General features: G+C 36.9%; 2 protein-coding genes across 3 annotated transcripts in view; one reads left to right on the top strand and one right to left on the bottom strand.

Annotated features, from left to right (window-relative positions):
• The window catches only part of l(2)05287 (WD repeat-containing protein l(2)05287), a 63,553-nt gene extending 61,256 nt beyond the window's left edge, over positions 1-2,297 (bottom strand). Inside the window, exons 1-2 of one of the 2 annotated variants that reach the window (XM_089636739.1) lie at positions 2,157-2,297; positions 779-986 (exon numbers count right to left, since the gene is read on the bottom strand). In XM_089636739.1, coding sequence (XP_089492865.1) covers positions 779-986; positions 2,157-2,229 — 281 coding nt within the window. In that variant the 5' untranslated portion in view covers positions 2,230-2,297. The remainder of the gene's footprint in view (positions 1-778; positions 987-2,156) is intronic. The other variant, XM_089636738.1, reaches the window with a different exon arrangement.
• A 285-nt stretch (positions 2,298-2,582) lies between these two features.
• Positions 2,583-13,250, top strand: LOC149420494 (ribosome biogenesis protein WDR12 homolog). Its single transcript, XM_089636177.1, has 8 exons — positions 2,583-2,784; positions 3,479-3,778; positions 4,639-4,779; positions 4,960-5,135; positions 10,538-10,599; positions 10,850-11,099; positions 12,310-12,439; positions 12,551-13,250. Exons 1-8 carry the CDS (start codon positions 2,726-2,728, stop codon positions 12,687-12,689), a joined length of 1,257 nt encoding a protein of 418 aa, XP_089492303.1. The 5' UTR covers positions 2,583-2,725; the 3' UTR covers positions 12,690-13,250.
• The last annotated feature ends 6,438 nt before the right edge of the window (positions 13,251-19,688 follow it).

Below are 19,688 nucleotides of genomic sequence, written 5' to 3'. Positions count from 1 at the left end.
TCAGGGGCAGTCCAGGAGAGATGTTGTCGAGGCGATGGTTTCTGGATCTCTGCCGAATTGTGCAATTTGTCCGCCTTTTAAAGGGCCAACGGGCCCTGCTCTCCCTTTGTTTGCGAGAAATTCCGAGAATTATTTTGAGTTCCCGGAATCTTCACAGGGATGAACGCGCCGTTGTTGGGCAATGCGCTAGCGGACGAAATTGCCTGGGTCCCCCGACTGCTTCCTCAATCCGCTTGCCCGGGTCATATTTTATTTTTAGATATTTAGGTGAGTTTGCACAAATTTACATAAAGATATTTAAAGGGAAGCTTTGCATAATATTCGATTTTGTGCAAATGGCGAGTTTTGTAAAAGAAACTGCGCTTGCACAATTTCAAACTTCATGCAAGTCATCCATGTTTTTGTACAAATTTAGGTATTTTAATTTATAAGAGGGTATTTGGGGGGTCAAGCCTTTGTTTTTTGTCTATAATGATGACTGCTTGACCCCGTGGTTTTATTTATTAATCAATTTTGCAGATAAGATTTACAGATTTTTTATACAAGTTTAGAGTTTCTTGCATAAATTCGAAGATGCGCAGAGGTAAGTTTGTAAAGGAACTACCTCTGCGTAAATTCAAATTAATTTAAAGTCGGTCGAGGTACAACGTCCGGTACAGTAGTGCAAAAATATTTTTTACACTGTATTCTGTGGAACACATTCCCGTGTAAAAACAGAATTACGTAAATATTTTTTCAGACCTAAAATTTGTAAAACACGAGATAAAAAAACACTTACAAATTTAGTGCTCTCAACACCAGCGTGCCACTTCCAGTGCACGACGCTCCCATCTTCTGTGCACGTGACGAGGGTGCGGTCGTCTCCGGGCGGGAAGTCCATGGCCACGATGGGCGAGGGGTCAGATTTGTCCTTGAGCGAGCGCACAAACTCCGCAGTGCCCACGTCATAGATTTGGATACCTCGACCCGAGATAACAAACAGGCATCTAAAACATAGACAAAAATGTCAACATTTAAGGGATGGTCTGTTAAAATATAACTGAACGTTGGAAATCATAGTTAGATGCTGTCGACACCGTTTCAATGATGAAAATTTGCCCCAACAGTTCTATATAATTATTAATAATATCAGTAACTTCATACAAATATTCAACGCAACGCAATCTATGATTATGTATTGGTTTATCTATTGACAAAGATGGTTTTAATGTTTCCATCAGTATCAACAAACATGTGTGTAGTGTAGATGGAAGATTTTCAAACACTTTCCTTTTTTAGAGAAAGAGAATAGCATCGGAAAATCGATAATCCTAAACAGCACCTAGTCACCATAAAAATAACTAAAAATAAAACTGGAAAAAAATTAAATTAGGCTATGTTAAATTTCACTTATTTGAAAGTACTTTAGGGGTCTATTTATAAAAGGGGCGTATTTCGCTAAGGATTAATCGTTCATTAAACAATAAACACCCACCTACAAAGTTTCATAAGTAGCTTAACCCTTAACTTCTATACCTCTTGGGGTAAAATTTTACCCCAAGAGGTATAGACTGTAGCGTAATTTATTAACTGAACTCTACATATCTGATTGTTCAATACTAGTCTTGGCGTCAAATAAAAGGGTGTAACAGTTCGTACTTCATGAACCATATTAAGCGTAATTTTTAATGTTCTTTCCTACTTAACGTCTTTGTGGATTTCCCTATCCCATTTTCGCATATTTTTAGCACCTAACATCAGACGATTCTATCAGTGACAAGTAAAATATAGCAGTTGTCATTATAAACATCACTTCCAACAGTTTTAACTTCCAACATAGGATTGCCAGGAAAAATACTCAACGTCGATGTTATTTCCAACGGTTATAATCAACATAACGAGACAGGCACATCTAGAGTAGCCCGAAAGGGTTTACTGAAACTTTGATCACCAATTGAAAAAAGATGGATGATAATAAACAATTTATAAACATGGGTGAATTGAAAAGGTTGAATAAATTATTAGCTTCACCAGCAATGTCCTTAAAATGTTTAAGGGTTTGTAGTTTAAAAAACAGGACAATCTTTATATTTTGCAAAAACAAATAATACAGGGAACTGAAATGCGGCTAGAATACATGTAGATGTTTTCATTTACTAAAAAATCGTTAAACTTACGTTTCATCAGGAGAAAATTTTGGGGGCTTGTCAATGAGACTTCTTCCGCCCTTTCTTTTAATAACATAGTCATTATTGTCAAGTATTTCTTCTATTTCTTCGTCGATTTCTACTGGTAAGCACACCATTTTTTGACAGATTGTAAAAATTTAGGTTATGTTATGTTCACATGCCGTTTAGATTGTGTCAAAAAAGGGTTACCAGTAATATAACTTTATAAACTTATTTTAAATCACGTAAAAGAAGTCGAATAAACATGAAACTCATGTTCACATTAGATAGAAATATAGAAAGTTTTTTCCAATAAAAACAATAATGGGTTTTCATCTGCAGAATTAATAACAAATGTTTTAGAACAACATTGAAAGTAGACACCGATCCGAAAGTGTTATATAATGTTGCCACACTTGGTATTTTTGTCGTGTTTTGAAATGATAAATTTGACATTCGCACGTGTGTTTGTTCGGATTTTTAAATCTTGTTAGTTTTGTGCCTCATTTTAAGGTTAATAATCCACCCTTAAAAATTGTCAGTATTAAATATAACCTAATATCTAATTTGCCTTAAAAATGGAAGACGAAAACGCAGTGACCCAACTGCAAATACGGTTTATAACCAAGCAGCCACAGTGAGTAAATGATTTTATGTATTTAATATTACAGAGCTCTAATTATTATTTATACTGATATTTATCCTATCCTAATTAAAAACTGCCGGTTCTCTTATACTTACTCAAGAACCTCATTTAAATTATGTAGTTTGGTAGGTTAGATGAATAATCTTATAAATATGCTAGGTTATGAAATTAAATGCATTGATGTTTTGTGATAATCATTTGCAGTGATCTCCCAAAACACGTATATTATACTTAGATGAATTAACAGACTGAAGATATGTTACTCATACAATGCGTGTGGTTTCTAGCTCCTGTGGATATACTTTAGCGCGCCATTCATATTGCCCTTTCAAGCATACACACATATTCTTTGAATGGCTATCCTTTTCAAAGGCGGTGCTACATTTTTTCTTGTATTTTTGTAATGTTATTGATATTATACTTTGTTTTAATGTGTAAAAATCCTGAACATCCCTATTTCAGCCAAACTCATTGAATTATTACTTTATTTAATGTGTTAAGTACAATATCAGAATGTTTGATAAAACATACCTCCCCATACTCATAGACTAGTACGAAGCATTTAAAATACTAATCCAAATTGCCAATATCCATCCATGCCTGTTTAACTATGCTTTGCGATGGAAGTCGAATCTGGAAAGACAAAATCTTAAAATACTTATTATGTGTCTTTTATATTTTATAGATACGCCATTCCCGATGTACCTTACGCCATTGACGCCAGTGTCAGTACGAGTGGCCTCAATTCCCTAGTAAAAGCAGTCCTCAAGGAAACTACAGATGCCGATTTAAAAAAGATTGAATTTGACTTTCTCGTCTGTGGTGAGCTGCTGAGGTTGCCATTGGTGGAACATTTGAAGTCTAAAGGTGGCAGCACTGAGAGTACCATAGACGTAGAGTATCTGGAGAGGGTACCTGCCCCCAAACCCCTGGATTGTTTGACTCACGATGATTGGGTTGCGTCAGTTAGCTGTAAATCAAATTGGTAACACTAATATTAAATAAATAACCAATTGCGCACCACATTCAACTACAATTATTATTATAATACTATTTCACACAAAGGCCTGCATGATATCTATACTCTGTTACAAGCTCGCAACAATCATAGGAATTCCCATTTGTCGATGTATGTAATATTGACTAGAATTTGTGTAAATATGGCACATTTTTCAAGAAATTCTATCAATACAGCATATTTGTCACAGGTTTATAACAATATTCCTAACTCTCGCTAAATTCAGAGCAAATTCTGCTCTTATTTTAAAGTTTGATTTACCCTTTCCAAAAATACAATTACAGTATTCCCTCGGTAATCTACCGTCCTATTATTCGACAACTACTATAATCCGCTGTTAGTTTTGCTCTATAATTCGCCGGTATTCTTATTTCAAATGCGGTAGTCCGCCCGCGAGTTTTGCACACCGATAGGTTGGGTTAACTTACTCTTATATTCAGTTACTATACCGCCATCTAGCTTAATAATAATATATTTGTATGATATGAAAAGACACCTCAAGGGCGCTGTGACGCTGGAGATTACCATTTTACAAAATACATAAGTTTACAAAATGAAGTCTTCTCGCAAAAGTAAACATGACATGCCGTGACACCTTAACTAAACAAAAAAGTGAAAATTTTACTAAAGATAGATAGATAGCAGTGTTTGTTTTTACGAAATATCTATTTTGATTTTTTTATATATTTTATATGTACACACTAAAATCTGCTGCTTTCAATAATTGGATACTTGCCCGGTTTTTGGGGTGGATTAGTGAGAGAGTACTGTATTTGGGTTCGGCCTATGATTTTTTTTTGTATTAATATTTGTATTTGATATTGTAGGATTGTTACGGGATGCTACGACAACAGTCTGCACTTATGGACGACAAAGGGAGTCCACAAGTTGGCCATTCCAGGTCATACTTCCCCCGTTAAAGCTGTGGCTTGGGCCTCCCTCGACGATACCACGGGAGTATTTGTCAGGTAAAAACTCTCCATTTTTATGGGATGTGTGGGATTACACAAACCTCCCCACATTTCGGAATAAACACTTATTACTTTGTTATATTGAGAATCAGTGAATAGGTTAACAAAATATCAATATCTACTGCAATCAAAGATGTTTTGCTCCTTTGAATTTTGTGATTGAATTTTTTATTTCAGTGGGTCCCACGATCAGTGTGCCATGATCTGGGAGTGGGACATAGCGTCCAACTCGGTCGAGTGCGTGGTGGCATGCCGCGGCCATGACAAGTCAGTGGAGTGCGTGGCCATTGCGCCCGACGCCAGCATCTTCGCCACCGGCAGCTGGGACAACAACATTAAGATCTGGAGCGCAAGTATGAACAATTATCTTAACTCTAATCATTTCAACCCAATCTATCCTAACACGCAGCACGTTTTGACACAATTTCTTCTAGTTAAACTTCATGGATCTCATATGATATATCCGCATATGGGGATAGCTACCAATGGATCACATTGCATCAGCTTCATAGATAACGTTTTAAAGTAGAAAAATCTATTTTCTGGAGCAATCTCTATGACCCCTGGCATCATAAAATTGGCTCAGCTTTTTCTATAGAATTTATAGGTTAACTATTTTCAAATATTGAAGACAATATTAATGATTTCTAAACGAAAATCTGAAACAGAAAAATCAGAAAAGGAAACGGTCACATCTGGGACTCGAACCCAGGACCCTTGTCTTTCCGGGACAGTGCTCTACCGACTGAGCTAATGGGACCCTATTCCCCTCGGTCACTTTTAACTGTATCATACTTCGAATAAGAACCACTAACATGGTCTTCATTTTTTCACCATTAAACATTTTTTTTCCTGGGTTCGAGTCCCAGATGTGACCGTTTCCTTTTCTGATTTTTCTGTTTCAGATTTTCGTTTAGAAATCATTAATATTGTCTTCAATATTTAAATATTACAATTTGAGGTTTTACTCAATAAAGTTATTCCAAAAAATAAAATATTCATTCTAGACTTGCAGAAAAGTCAACAGATGTCGCACATTAAAAATAAAAAAAAATAAGATAGGTTTATCTAAAAAGACGCTGTCTAGATTGCATTTAGTTCGGGTTGAATCTTGCGATCATACATAAAAAGATAGTTGCCAATAAAAATGTGCGGTGAAAAAATGAAGACAATGTTAGTGGTTCTTATTCGAAGTATGATACAGTTAAAAGTGACCGAGGGGAATAGGGTCCCATTAGCTCAGTCGGTAGAGCACTGTCCCAGAAAGACAAGGGTCCTGGGTTCGAGTCCCAGATGTGACCGTTTCCTTTTCTGATTTTTCTGTTTCAGATTTTCGTTTAGAAATCATTAATATTGTCTTCAATATTTAAATATTACAATTTGAGGTTTTACTCAATAAAGTTATTCCGAAAAATAAAATAACTATTTTCAGCTCGCATTTCCATCAGATCTATGGAAGGTAAGTTTTTAGATTCTCACGGCCAAAAGCATTTTTGTTGTTTGTTTTTGGGGTGTTATGCCGTGTTGCGCTAACTCCTTCTTTAGCCGACGTTTCGGACAGCGTTGCAGTGTCCATCATCAGGGCAGATCCGGTAGATCCGAAGATGTGTAAATTTTGGTTGTCGAGTTTGTGCTTATTTATTTGTGGCCTGGGCCCGTCCAAGTGCGAAATGCCAACGGAAGTGGCGACATCTTGTGGCGAATTCTGAAAGCACAGTATTTATGATAGCCTGGGGCCCATCCAAGTGCGAAATGCCAACGGAAGTGGCGCCATCTTGTGGTGAATTCTAGAATTAGAAAACCGATTAACAGCGGTTAGAGTAGATGTACCCAGTATCAAGGTATAAATGCAATGGTTTTATATTGTATTATTATATGGTATTGGAGTATACTTAGACATGTTATTTGCGTTTAGCTTTGGTGTAGCCGTCAATTACCGGATACCAAGAGCTGTTGAGCTTAGCTCCGTCGTCTCTATTGATATTAAATGGATTTTTGTAGATTTCAATTGCTTCCATAATCAGGCGTGATCTATAAGTTTTGGGTCTTCCCAGGACCTCGGGAGCAAATCCAAAGTAATGGCCGGTTTCAATTAAGTGTTCGGCGATTGCCGATTTATCAGGGTGGCCAAGTTTACAAGCACGAAAATGTTCTGCTATCCTTTTGGAAATCGTCCGCTCTGTCTGGCCTATATAAACTTTGTCACAACCAGAGCAGCTGAGTTTGTACACTCCATCTGCTTCCAGAGGAAACTTAGTCTTTGCAGACCTCAGTAGGTCTTGGATTTTGGTGGTGGTTCCGAAGACAGTTTTGATGTTTTCTTTTCTCAACAGCCTGGCAATTCTGTCTGTCACATTGTGAACGAAAGGCAGGAAAGCACAGCCTTTTGAGTCTTGTTCAACTCTGTCTTCGTTTGTTGTAGATTTGGCTCTTAAAATTTGCCTAGTCTGACTTGCCGGGTAACCGTTGCGCTCCAGTGCATCGGTCAGTTTTATAAGTTCTGCTCCAAGTTTTGTTTCTTCACATATTCTGGTCGCTCGGGTCACCAACGTACGGATAAGTCCTCTCTTCTGCGCTGGGTGGTGGTGCGAATCAGCGTGTAAGTATCGATTCGTATGAGTTGGTTTCCTATATACGGTATGTCCTAGGCTACCATTGTGTTTTTGCATCACCTCCACATCTAGAAAAGGCAGGATTTTATCTTGGTTTTCCAGCTCCATTGTGAACTTAATTTTGCTGTGGAGAGAATTAAGATGGTCCAGGAATTCGTTAAGTTTCTCCGTTCCATGAGGCCAAATGGCGAAGACATCGTCGACGTAGCGCCACCATACTTTAGGGACAGCTGAAGCTGTATCAAGTGCCGCTTCCTCAAACTTCTCTAAAAACTTACCTGACTAACCTCTATGGGGAGGAAGTTCTCACGATGGTACGCCGTTTGGAGAATCTGAGGAAGCGTAGGAACCATTTATTGGGCAGCCTGGCTTTCCTCAAGAGATGCAAGGAGGAACCGGTCGTACCAGTACACATCCGTATTAAAAGACATATCACATCCCGGAAAGCCGAGAGGGTGTTTCAAAGAGCAGAAGCAGCGCTACTAAGGGAAAGAATCCATAATGTGCGCAGCGAACTGGATGGAACATCTCGGGACCTTTTCAATTTACACCTGCATCTGAGTACAATCCTAATCGAAGAAGATTGGAATAAAATTGACAATATAACTTACCAACAAGCACTAAGGTGTAAGCAGTCAACAGATGCGAGACAGAAAAATAAGTTTGAGAGGCTCAACCAAGCCAAAAAAGGAGATCGAAAACAACTTGATCAAAATAAAGTAGTTATCAACATTTCGACCCTTGTGCTGAGCCCAGATGCAACTTCAGTGCTTGCTAAGGGCATGAACTATGCAGTTGCCCCCAAAAAGATACCTGTGGAATCTATCGTATGTGGTGTGGAGACAGCACTACATACAATGATGAAAGTCCACAAAATGTCAGAATCGCAAGCAGAGAACATACGACAAGAGACTAGCCATATTTTGAAAAGGGCTGAAATACCCCGCCCAAACATCACAAAAGGAGAGTTTGCGGCCCTAAAAGAATTGCGCGCCAATGAGGAAATCTTGGTTCTGCCAGCCGACAAAGGAAATGCCACTGTCGTGATTAATACGGTAGACTACATAAAGAAGATGGAAGACCTCTTGTGCGATTCCGGCACCTACAAGAAGATCAAAAACAATCCTACTAACAAGATTGACTTAAAGACAAGGGAACTAGTCAAAGCATCTAGCATCAGAAAAGAGGATTGGTCTAAGCTTTTTTGTAAAGGCCTCTAGAACTCCTGCCCTGTACGGTCTCCCAAAAATACACAAAAAGGGAATCCCAATGAGACCGATTGTCAGCGCTATTGGTGCACCTACATACAAACTGTCCCAACACCTCTCGAGATTACTGCAGATGCAAACTGGAAAAACCGAATCGTTTATTAAGGATTCAACAGATCTGATCAGTAAGCTTAAGCAGGTTAAGACTGAGGAAGGAGATATTTTGGTCAGCTTTGACGTCGTGTCTCTTTTCACAAATGTGCCTCTAGAAGACTCAATGACAATGCTCAGTGAGATATATGAGGAAGACATCTGCAAACTTTTTGAACACTGCCTCAAAACGGGATACTTTGCGTTTCAGGGTGAACTTTTTGAGCAAGTGGAGGGAGTTGCAATGGGCAGTCCGTTATCGCCAGCAATAGCCAACTTCTTTATGGAGAAGTTTGAGGAAGCGGCACTTGATACAGCTTCAGCTGTCCCTAAAGTATGGTGGCGCTACGTCGACGATGTCTTCGCCATTTGGCCTCATGGAACGGAGAAACTTAACGAATTCCTGGACCATCTTAATTCTCTCCACAGCAAAATTAAGTTCACAATGGAGCTGGAAAACCAAGATAAAATCCTGCCTTTTCTAGATGTGGAGGTGATGCGAAAACACAATGGTAGCCTAGGACATACCGTATATAGGAAACCAACTCATACGAATCGATACTTACACGCTGATTCGCACCACCACCCAGCGCAGAAGAGAGGACTTATCCGTACGTTGGTGACCCGAGCGACCAGAATATGTGAAGAAACAAAACTTGGAGCAGAACTTATAAAACTGACCGATGCACTGGAGCGCAACGGTTACCCGGCAAGTCAGACTAGGCAAATTTTAAGAGCCAAATCTACAACAAACGAAGACAGAGTTGAACAAGACTCAAAAGGCTGTGCTTTCCTGCCTTTCGTTCACAATGTGACAGACAGAATTGCCAGGCTGTTGAGAAAAGAAAACATCAAAACTGTCTTCGGAACCACCACCAAAATCCAAGACCTACTGAGGTCTGCAAAGACTAAGTTTCCTCTGGAAGCAGATGGAGTGTACAAACTCAGCTTCTCTGGTTGTGACAAAGTTTATATAGGCCAGACAGAGCGGACGATTTCCAAAAGGATAGCAGAACATTTTCGTGCTTGTAAACTTGGCCACCCTGATAAATCGGCAATCGCCGAACACTTAATTGAAACCGGCCATTACTTTGGATTTGCTCCCGAGGTCCTGGGAAGACCCAAAACTTATAGATCACGCCTGATTATGGAAGCAATTGAAATCTACAAAAATCCATTTAATATCAATAGAGACGACGGAGCTAAGCTCAACAGCTCTTGGTATCCGGTAATTGACGGCTACACCAAAGCTAAACGCAAATAACATGTCTAAGTATACTCCAATACCATATAATAATACAATATAAAACCATTGCATTTATACCTTGATACTGGGTACATCTACTCTAACCGCTGTTAATCGGTTTTCTAATTCTAGAATTCACCACAAGATGGCGCCACTTCCGTTGGCATTTCGCACTTGGATGGGCCCCAGGCTATCATAAATACTGTGCTTTCAGAATTCGCCACAAGATGTCGCCACTTCCGTTGGCATTTCGCACTTGGACGGGCCCAGGCCACAAATAAATAAGCACAAACTCGACAACCAAAATTTACACATCTTCGGATCTACCGGATCTGCCCTGATGATGGACACTGCAACGCTGTCCGAAACGTCGGCTAAAGAAGGAGTTAGCGCAACACGGCATAACACCCCAAAAACAAACAACAAAAAAGATCTATGGAACTTTTAAATATGCATTTAATTTTCCTCTTATCTTCCTTCATTTAATTCATATTTTCGTGACAAATGTACATTTTTACTGATATATTATATGTTTTTAGAACTACAAGATGAAGATGAGAGTTCTAGTAAAAAGGCAAAAACAGACCAAGGAAAATCAAGGGTAAGATTTCATCATACTTGTATTATAAACAATACCTATGGTTTTTTTCCACTGATGAGAAAGAAACTACTCTTTACACTTTTTCACTTTTTACTATTTCACCACTCACATTGTTTTGCCTCGTTTCTATTTAATTTATTTAATCTTTTTCCTATTTGCCACACTTTTTCTGTACGGCAACACAACAGGTGTCATTTGTGATATACATATTCAAAATTTGAAATATTTTGGCAACTTTATTCTATTGCAGACACCAATGTCCACCTTTTCGGGCCATCGAGAGGCGGTGAGTGGCGTTCGCTGGCTCGGTGGGCCCGCACTGCTCGCCTCGTGCTCCTGGGACCACACGGCGCGCCTCTGGGACACCGAGATGCAGGCGCCAACGCGCACCATCGCAGCCTCCAAGCCCTTCTTCTCACTTGACTGGTCTTATAACAACGGGCTCATCGTGACCGCGTCGGCAGACCGCGTTGTCAGGGTGTTTGATCACCGCCTCAACTGTGAGTATACCGTAGTTCTACAAACTTATTTTGTTATGAGCTTTAAAAATTACATCTTTGAAAAAGCTATTTATTGTGTCAGTTTCGGAAACACCGTTATTTCAGCAGGACAAAATGTAAATTAAATGGATTTGTGTTGGAATTGGAAACAGGTCAGGGATAAAAAATGGTTGAAGGTGGTTGTTGTAATATGTTACCAGTAAACTGCTCTGCTCAGTCTATCCCTTCTTCCTAAACTGGTTAACGGTGTATATAAATTTAGTGGCTAAATCAGAAGAACTGTATATTAACTCCTCAGGCTAATTTGTTCAGTTTTGGGAACAAACTGCTACATATTACCGGTAGAGTCAATTTGTTCGCTTTTCGGAACAGCTCATATGGTCTCATAGAAATCATTGTGTATCTCTTACCGTCGTAAATAGATATATGAACTAAACGGTGTTCGAAAGAGAAAACACCAAGTTTTATGTTCAAATATAGAAGTTAACCACAGAATAATTAAAATGTACACCTCTATGAAAGCAAAAGATCCGGCCGCAATTTGAGAAAAATTTATGAAAATTTGTGAATTTTTTTACTAATTATTTTTATATACAACAAAAAAGAGAGGTAACATTAATTTTAAAATACATTTGTCTAATAAAATATGTATTTCTTTTCGTTATCAGTAATTTTAGTTCAGTGTTTAGATGAAAAAACATTAGGTGAGCCATATATAAAAATTTTTGTATGATTTCAAAATTTTTATATTCAAAAAATTATATTTTTATTGCTAATAATAAAATTTGAAAGCGTATTTCATCACCTTTCAAAAACAATTTTTAGTTTTTGGATACATTCAGAAATGTCCCATTTATATGAATTTTATTGAGAAGCCGAAATACATACACACAAATTGTCCGACTTTCTGAAAAGATCTTTAAGAATTTTGACAGTCAATATGACAGAGGCGTGAAGGGTTAAAAACAATATTCGCGTTTTACATATTACCTTACTCATTTTGTCTCTAAAACTGTCCTTTCCTGCCAATAATCCCAAAACTTTTTTCTAATTGCTTTTGTTTAAAACACTTAAAAATGGAACACATTAAAATATTGATATTAAATTAAGATAGTATCTATCTTAATTTTGTTACATTTTAATACCATCATGGTAAGCTAAGTACATACATGGTAGGTTTAAAATCAATGTTTTTATTTGTTTTTTTCAGCCGACTCCCCCACGGTGACCACACGTGGTCACTCGGGCTGGGTCTCCGCCGCCAAATGGGCACCTAATCACGAGCACCTCTTCCTCTCGGCCGGACACGACATGCTCCTCAAGATGTGGGATATCAGAAGGTAAAGCAATACCCAAATTAAATTAATCGCTATTGGCTGCTAAGTCCTTCTCCATCTTGTCAGTAAGCCACAAATAAAAATGCCTAATTATCTTGTTTTTTCTATTTTTAGCCCCAACGCTGCCCTCTATGAGCTATCTGGTCACACAGACAAGGCGCTATGCTGTGATTGGTCGGGTCGTCTGCTACTGTCCGGTGGTGCTGACAACACTTTGAGAATATACAAAGCCAAAGTACCCACCACTTCGTAGAAGAAAAAACCACATATTATTTTTATACCTGGCAACATCAAAGTAGTTTCATATAAAATTATGAGACCTAAAATAACCATAGATATTTGAACAGTGTGCATGACTTTTAGTTTTCCAAAATGAAATCCTATGAAACTAAAAATTTCTATGAATCAAAAATATTAAGTTAAATAAAAATAACGGGAACAATAATGTGAAAATTACAAACCCTACAAAATGCTTAAATTGATCTGAAGACAGTTTTGTGTAAATAAAAATTGGAAACAGAAGTCAATTACATTTTTTATCGCTGCCTCATATTTAAACTTTTGAGAATGGAATAGATTGCACTGGCAGTGGATTGCATGTTTGGGCAAAGTGGAGTTCTAAATGGAACATTGAAATATGGACCATATTTTAATGAATGATGTAAGTATAATAGTTAAAAATGCAAAACAGATGAAGTGAGTAGAAAACTGTTTTACCAACAAAAAATGTTAAGACGCAAAAATGACTCCTGTCAAGGGGTCGAGAGATGATCAATGTGCTGTCATTGACAATGTACATGACGGAACTTCGATCGAGCGTCAATATTTTCACCCCAGTTGCTTTGTTGACATGTGGTGAAACAGTACCTAAAGAGTGCGAATACAGTAATAATCTTTTGATTTTACTTTCCGTAACTCGTAATCTAATTTATTAGTAAAACAAATCTCATTCTGCGATGAGACCGAATTCTGAAGGGTTAAATGGGTAATAAAAATAAATAAATATTGGACAATTTTTATAGCGCTGCTTTTGTGAGTTATCACCTCAGGGGCGCTTTACAGTTGATGCAGGTATTAAAAAAATATATAAATATTACCAAAATAAAGTGAAGTTAAGTAAAGTAAAATGAAGAACAAGAACAGGTGACATGAAGATAGAAGATGGAGACTCTGCAGCAAGAATGCTAGGTGGTGAAGGAACTGTACCAGCTGCTGCAGTGAGAGAGACTACCGCGTCCACCAACAGTGCCAGCACGAGGTTCGTCATCCGTTCAGGTATGTGTGTGCTGCTGATATAGCGCTGACATGTGTGTGCTGCTAATAAAGAGCGCTGACACAATATCCTCACCTAGATAACAGACCTTGGCAGCACCGCTGTGACGTTCGACGAAGATAGAAGATGGAGACTCTGCTGCAAGAATCCTAAGTGGTGAAGGAACTGTACCAGCTGGGTAGTCTTAATTGTCTATTCTATTGCTTCTATTGCCTCATAAAACGATCAATAAGCAATAATTATCATTCGCATCAATGACATAAGTTGTAAGAGGTTTACCACGTAGGGCGCCATTGTGAGAGGGGTTATTGCCACGAGGGCAGTAAGTCTAGTTAATAAAAGAACGGAGAAAATGAATTCCATAATACAACATTTATTACTACAACATTTAATCAACATGAGAACTCTTTTAATTGATGACAAATAACTCAGGCGTGTGCTACAACCGAAGGTTGAAAGCACGATTGGTAATTTAAAAATTGCATTGAAAGTGACAAATGGATGGTGACATTTATTATAAACTAACCTGATGAATGTAATAATGGGCGCCAAGCGATGCGGTAAGCATTGCTGTTATTTATATGTAGAACGAAGGATGACCAAAGGTAAATTATTAAACTGAGGCGTCATCACCGTTCGTAAATTTTGTCAGCTCATTGTGCGGTTCGTGTCCTCCCTGCTAAGCGATGTTCCGGAAGGCCAGCCAGTTGAATACTGAATTGTCGAGGTGCGCGACTCGACGGCGAGCCCCGTCCTTCGTTGGTAAATGGAGTTGCCATAGTTGCGGAGTAGTAAATCAGAGATGGGCACTGAATAATGCTAAGGCTCTGTAGTGGGCAGGAAATGACTGCTACAATGCCCCCTCAGCCAAAGGACTTATGGCTATAAGTCTGAGGTTCGCCTGACACCTCCTGACAAGTTTGATGCACCCTCCAGCAGCAGAAATGTATGGTGCGGATTAGGCGGGTAGTAGCGGCTTCGGCATTGAAGAGTTCCGAATCCAAATATTCCCTGAAGTTTGGTAAGGTCTGGAGCGGTTGAAACCCCGCAGAATGCAGCATAGATACGATGACGGAGGCGTAAGGTCCGAAAGTCTTCCGTTGACCCAGCATGGAGATGACGAGAGAAGAGAGCGGTCCGGATGTCTTTGGTTGACGTATTCTGGAGATGACGAGAAAAGAGAGCGTAGTCCAGATGTCTTCAGTTGACGTATTCTGGAGATGTTTCCTTGATGGTTGAAGAAGTCTAATCCTAACCAACCCTTGGTCACGGTTGAAATAAATAAAAAGAAATATTGAGTAAAATGGCAGGCCCTTATCGAAAAAATAGTGTATATAAAAGAATCATTGTTCTAAACACAAAAGATTTAATAGTAATAGCTTATAAAACAAGCTTAAAAAAGTTGAGCAAAACTTGCAACAGAGTAAAAAGATTTTAACAAACTTTGTTGTAAAACACGAAAGTTATCACAGAATTGTACTTTGACAATGATATTATATGTTGTAAAAATTTTTTAAAAAAGGATTTTAACAAACTTTGTTGTAAAAACACGAAAGCTATCACAGAATTGTACTTTGACAATGATCATATAAAAATAAATAAAAGGTCAAAAAACCTATAATAGTTAAATGTCATGATGACTGATAATATGATAGTAAATAAGTAAAAGAATTTTCATAAACAAAAAATTGAAAATTAATTATGCAAATATATGTACCGTGTACCCGTAGATAATAAAAGTTAATAAACAAACCAAAATACGCCTTTGTATTTAAAAAGGTTACGCACATCTTGTCAATAGATGGCAGCAAGTTGAAGATGAATGTTCAAACTGAAATTAGAATTTGTTTTTAAAATTCGGCTCATCTTGTCGACAGATGGCAGTTCAAACCAAAGCAATGGTAATTAAAAAGTTTTGCACTACTTGACAATAGATGGCAGTAGAGTAGAAATGAATATTAAATTGAAAATAAATATCAATAAATCTTCTTGCAAGAAATATTGAGGAGTATGCCAAAAGCAAATAGAAATAATTTAGAAATTAATCTATTAATTAATTTCATTTTCATGCCCATATTCCTCCGTCACGGAGCGAACCAGTCAGAGACTGAGGAATACCGTTGAAATTGACGAAACAAAACACAAAACATGAAATACGTAGACATATACATGACATAATAAATGCATAAAATAAATCTGTTATCAGCCGATCAGCTATCATGGTTTTGTATCTATTATGAGCTGAATAAGCTATCATGGTATTGTATCTATTGTAAGCTGAATAAGCTATCATGGTATTGTATCTATTGTAAGCTGAATAAGCTATCATGGTATTATATCTATTATGAGCTGAATAAGCTATCATGGTATTGTATCTATTATGAGCTGAATAAGCTATCATGGTAATGTTAAAGCTAAAAGCCTGTAACATGGGTGTTATCACATAACGAAACCCAGTTATGGTGTATTAGAGCGCATTATTTGCAGACTCAACCATAGATGAGAACCAAATCCTCAATAATCGAAATAAACAATCACAAGTACATACACCGACAATACAAGACAGGACGTCATAATGTTCACCTTAAATAAAAAAAAAAAAATTGAAAGAATTCAGAACAAAACATTCTATTATAGCGAAAGAATATTGTTAAAATATGAATTCTTGTAAAGCGAGATCTTGATTAATAAAAAGTTAAAATTAACCCACTGATCCGTTTCGGAATGTAAAAGAAACTCTGACTACTAGTTGATTGTAAAGTTGCAAAAAAAATAATTCAATAAATAGAATTTTAAAAATGTTCATAAGAACAATGAAGTAAAGTTGAAGAAAAAATCCATCAAAAACTCCAACCCAAGAAGTTGAAAAAAATCACGAAGTTAAAAGTTAGCGCAGAAATACCAAAGATGGCGGTAGCAATATTAAAATTAATATAAAAGCCAAAAAATAATTTCGCAAAATTATTGCCAAAACGAAGAATTTAAACAAAAGCGCGGTATAAAACCACAAAAGATACCTAAAATATTACCATGAGATCCTCTTAAACGAAGTTGTAAATAATGACGTGAAAAGAAATTAAAAATTATTAATTAATAAAAATTCCAAAGTCCGAAAACATTCAAAAAGCGTGAATTGAGATCTAATAAATCCTCAATGTGAGATAGATGACAAAACTCACCAATTAAACGGTACAGAAAATTGAGAAATTTAAAATTTAAAATCGAGAATTTAAAAAAAAATTAAATGTAAAAAAAAATTTAAATTTCAAAAATATTTTATGAAAAATGATTATAAATAATTATTTCATTATTAATTATTATAATATAAATTACGAAGACAATTTCCAAGAAGGAACTCAAAATAAATGTATAATTTATTAATATTCACTACAAAATAAAATCGGAAATTTACTAAAAATATTTGCTACTGCGTAGTTAAAATATATTATTATTATAGACTCGCCGTTCAGTTGCGATCGGAATGCAATGATCCCTCATTATAAGCTGGACTACAAAAACCCGTGACAATACAATGCAGTTCAACATTGGAGTCAACAATATTAATGTTCAACACTAAAAATTCTCAACACTAAATTTTGATGAGAGAAAAAAAATTTCTACCGCGGGTAATTATTATTTAAACATCATGTAACTAATACAGTAACTTCTGAAGTATTATTATCGGGATTGTAAAATGTAACATTAAAATTTCAAATAAATTATTATGAAGTTAGTATTTTGTGACAAAAATTAATATGCAAATTTCGAGCAAATGTGCCAAATAAATCCTCCGAAGAGTTGACAACAACCGACGAAATGTAACAATTAAATTTTATGTAAAATTATTACGAAGTTATATTATGTAACAAAATTAACGTACAGAATTTCGATCAAATGTACCAAATAAATCCTCCAAAAGGAGTTGGACACAAAAGGCGAAAAATGTAACATATAAATTAGTTAATTGAAATTAACAAAATGTTTAAAATATACGCGATCAAATCCTTGCAAAACGTAATAAAGGTGAAAGTAATTAGCAAAATAAAATTACGACGCATTTCGCTCGCGAAATGATGAGTCATGAATGCAATAATAATAGCGGTGAATATAATATTTCACTTACCTCGCTATGAAAGCAATAAATGTTATTGTAAGCCGTGTTTTGTGCGGCAGCAAGAATCTAGAGCGGCCCTCGCATAAAATTTTGCCCAATTTAGCAACGGCGTTTAGAAAACTGCGTCTCGTCTAAACGCATAGTCAATAGATGTACCTGAATAGCTAGAAACACAAAAGTAAGCATAGTGCAGCGATTAGTCACGTCCGTGGACGGAGTACCATTCTAAATAAAATTATATCAAGGTGAACAATACGAAGTACAATCACAAAATAAAAATATAAAATAAATAACGAAATTCGTTATGAATCCCGGAGTATCAACTGGCATAGCATTCAATATATAAAATTAAATATGTACGAAAAATTTAAAAAAATAAATTTAAAAGGTTAAAAGCAATATTAAATTTTTTTTAAAATTGAATACAATTTTTAAAAGAAACACAGCCAGGTGAATCATCACATATACCGATACTATGAAACGGATGTGGGAATCTGGATCAAGATTACCACAAAATTAAAAATATACGAGATACCCACCACATCTCGCAGAGTATTCACGGCCAAAAATAACTTTTAATTAAATAATTATAGTAATTATCTTAAATTAAATACGGACGAGAACGCCGCAAAACAGAGAAAGACCACCATGAGCCGACATAAAATAAAAACCTTTATCAAGTTAGTTAAAAATGTCACACACCAAATAAAAATTAAAGCCAACTCTCAATGCCAACAAGAACGAAATAAGTAAAATTAAATGCCAATCGGGTTAAACCACGTGGTGCGCCATTGTAAGAGGTTTACCACGTAGGGCGCCATTGTGAGAGGGGTTATTGCCACGAGGGCAGTAAGTCTAGTTAATAAAAGAACGGAGAAAATGAATTCCATAATACAACATTTATTACTACAACATTTAATCAACATGAGAACTCTTTTAATTGATGACAAATAACTCAGGCGTGTGCTACAACCGAAGGTTGAAAGCACGATTGGTAATTTAAAAATTGCATTGAAAGTGACAAATGGATGGTGACATTTATTATAAACTAACCTGATGAATGTAATAATGGGCGCCAAGCGATGCGGTAAGCATTGCTGTTATTTATATGTAGAACGAAGGATGACCAAAGGTAAATTATTAAACTGAGGCGTCATCACCGTTCGTAAATTTTGTCAGCTCATTGTGCGGTTCGTGTCCTCCCTGCTAAGCGATGTTCCGGAAGGCCAGCCAGTTGAATACTGAATTGTCGAGGTGCGCGACTCGACGGCGAGCCCCGTCCTTCGTTGGTAAATGGAGTTGCCATAGTTGCGGAGTAGTAAATCAGAGATGGGCACTGAATAATGCTAAGGCTCTGTAGTGGGCAGGAAATGACTGCTACAAAGTTGATATAACTATTGATATTGATCATCTCTGGAGCACTTGAAAATGTTGCCTAATCTGGTAACATAATATTTATGTATTATGTATATCCTACGACTCATCAATCGAGTGCTCGGCTAATATGATCAGTACTTGGCCTAATGGGCGAGTAATATAGGTGAGACAGTGGATAGAAGCAAGGTCCAATGACTCGGCCGAGTAACAAAGCCAGTGACTCAGCCGAGCACTCGGCAGGTGTAATCCAGGCCTTTACCAGTAAAAGATAAAATCGAGGAATGTTAAGGCATATAATGCCATTCCACCCCGGTCACTCGCCAAATCAAATCTGCACCTGGAGAATATGTACATACATAAATATACATTATACTTTTCTTAATTTTTCTCCGTTAGGTTTTATTATTTATTTACACAGTATATTTTATTAAAATTAGAAAGGTAGATATGTTAAATTTTACACAGTTTCACTCAGGGGTATGGCATAT

This window comes from Hesperophylax consimilis, chromosome 10 (genome assembly GCF_061612785.1).
Source record: "Hesperophylax consimilis isolate HC1 chromosome 10, BYU_Hcon_1.0, whole genome shotgun sequence".
Classification (NCBI taxonomy): Eukaryota; Metazoa; Arthropoda; class Insecta; order Trichoptera; family Limnephilidae; genus Hesperophylax; species Hesperophylax consimilis.
The sequence above is the reverse complement of the archived record's forward strand: the minus strand, read 5'-3'. Positions and strand labels throughout refer to the sequence as shown.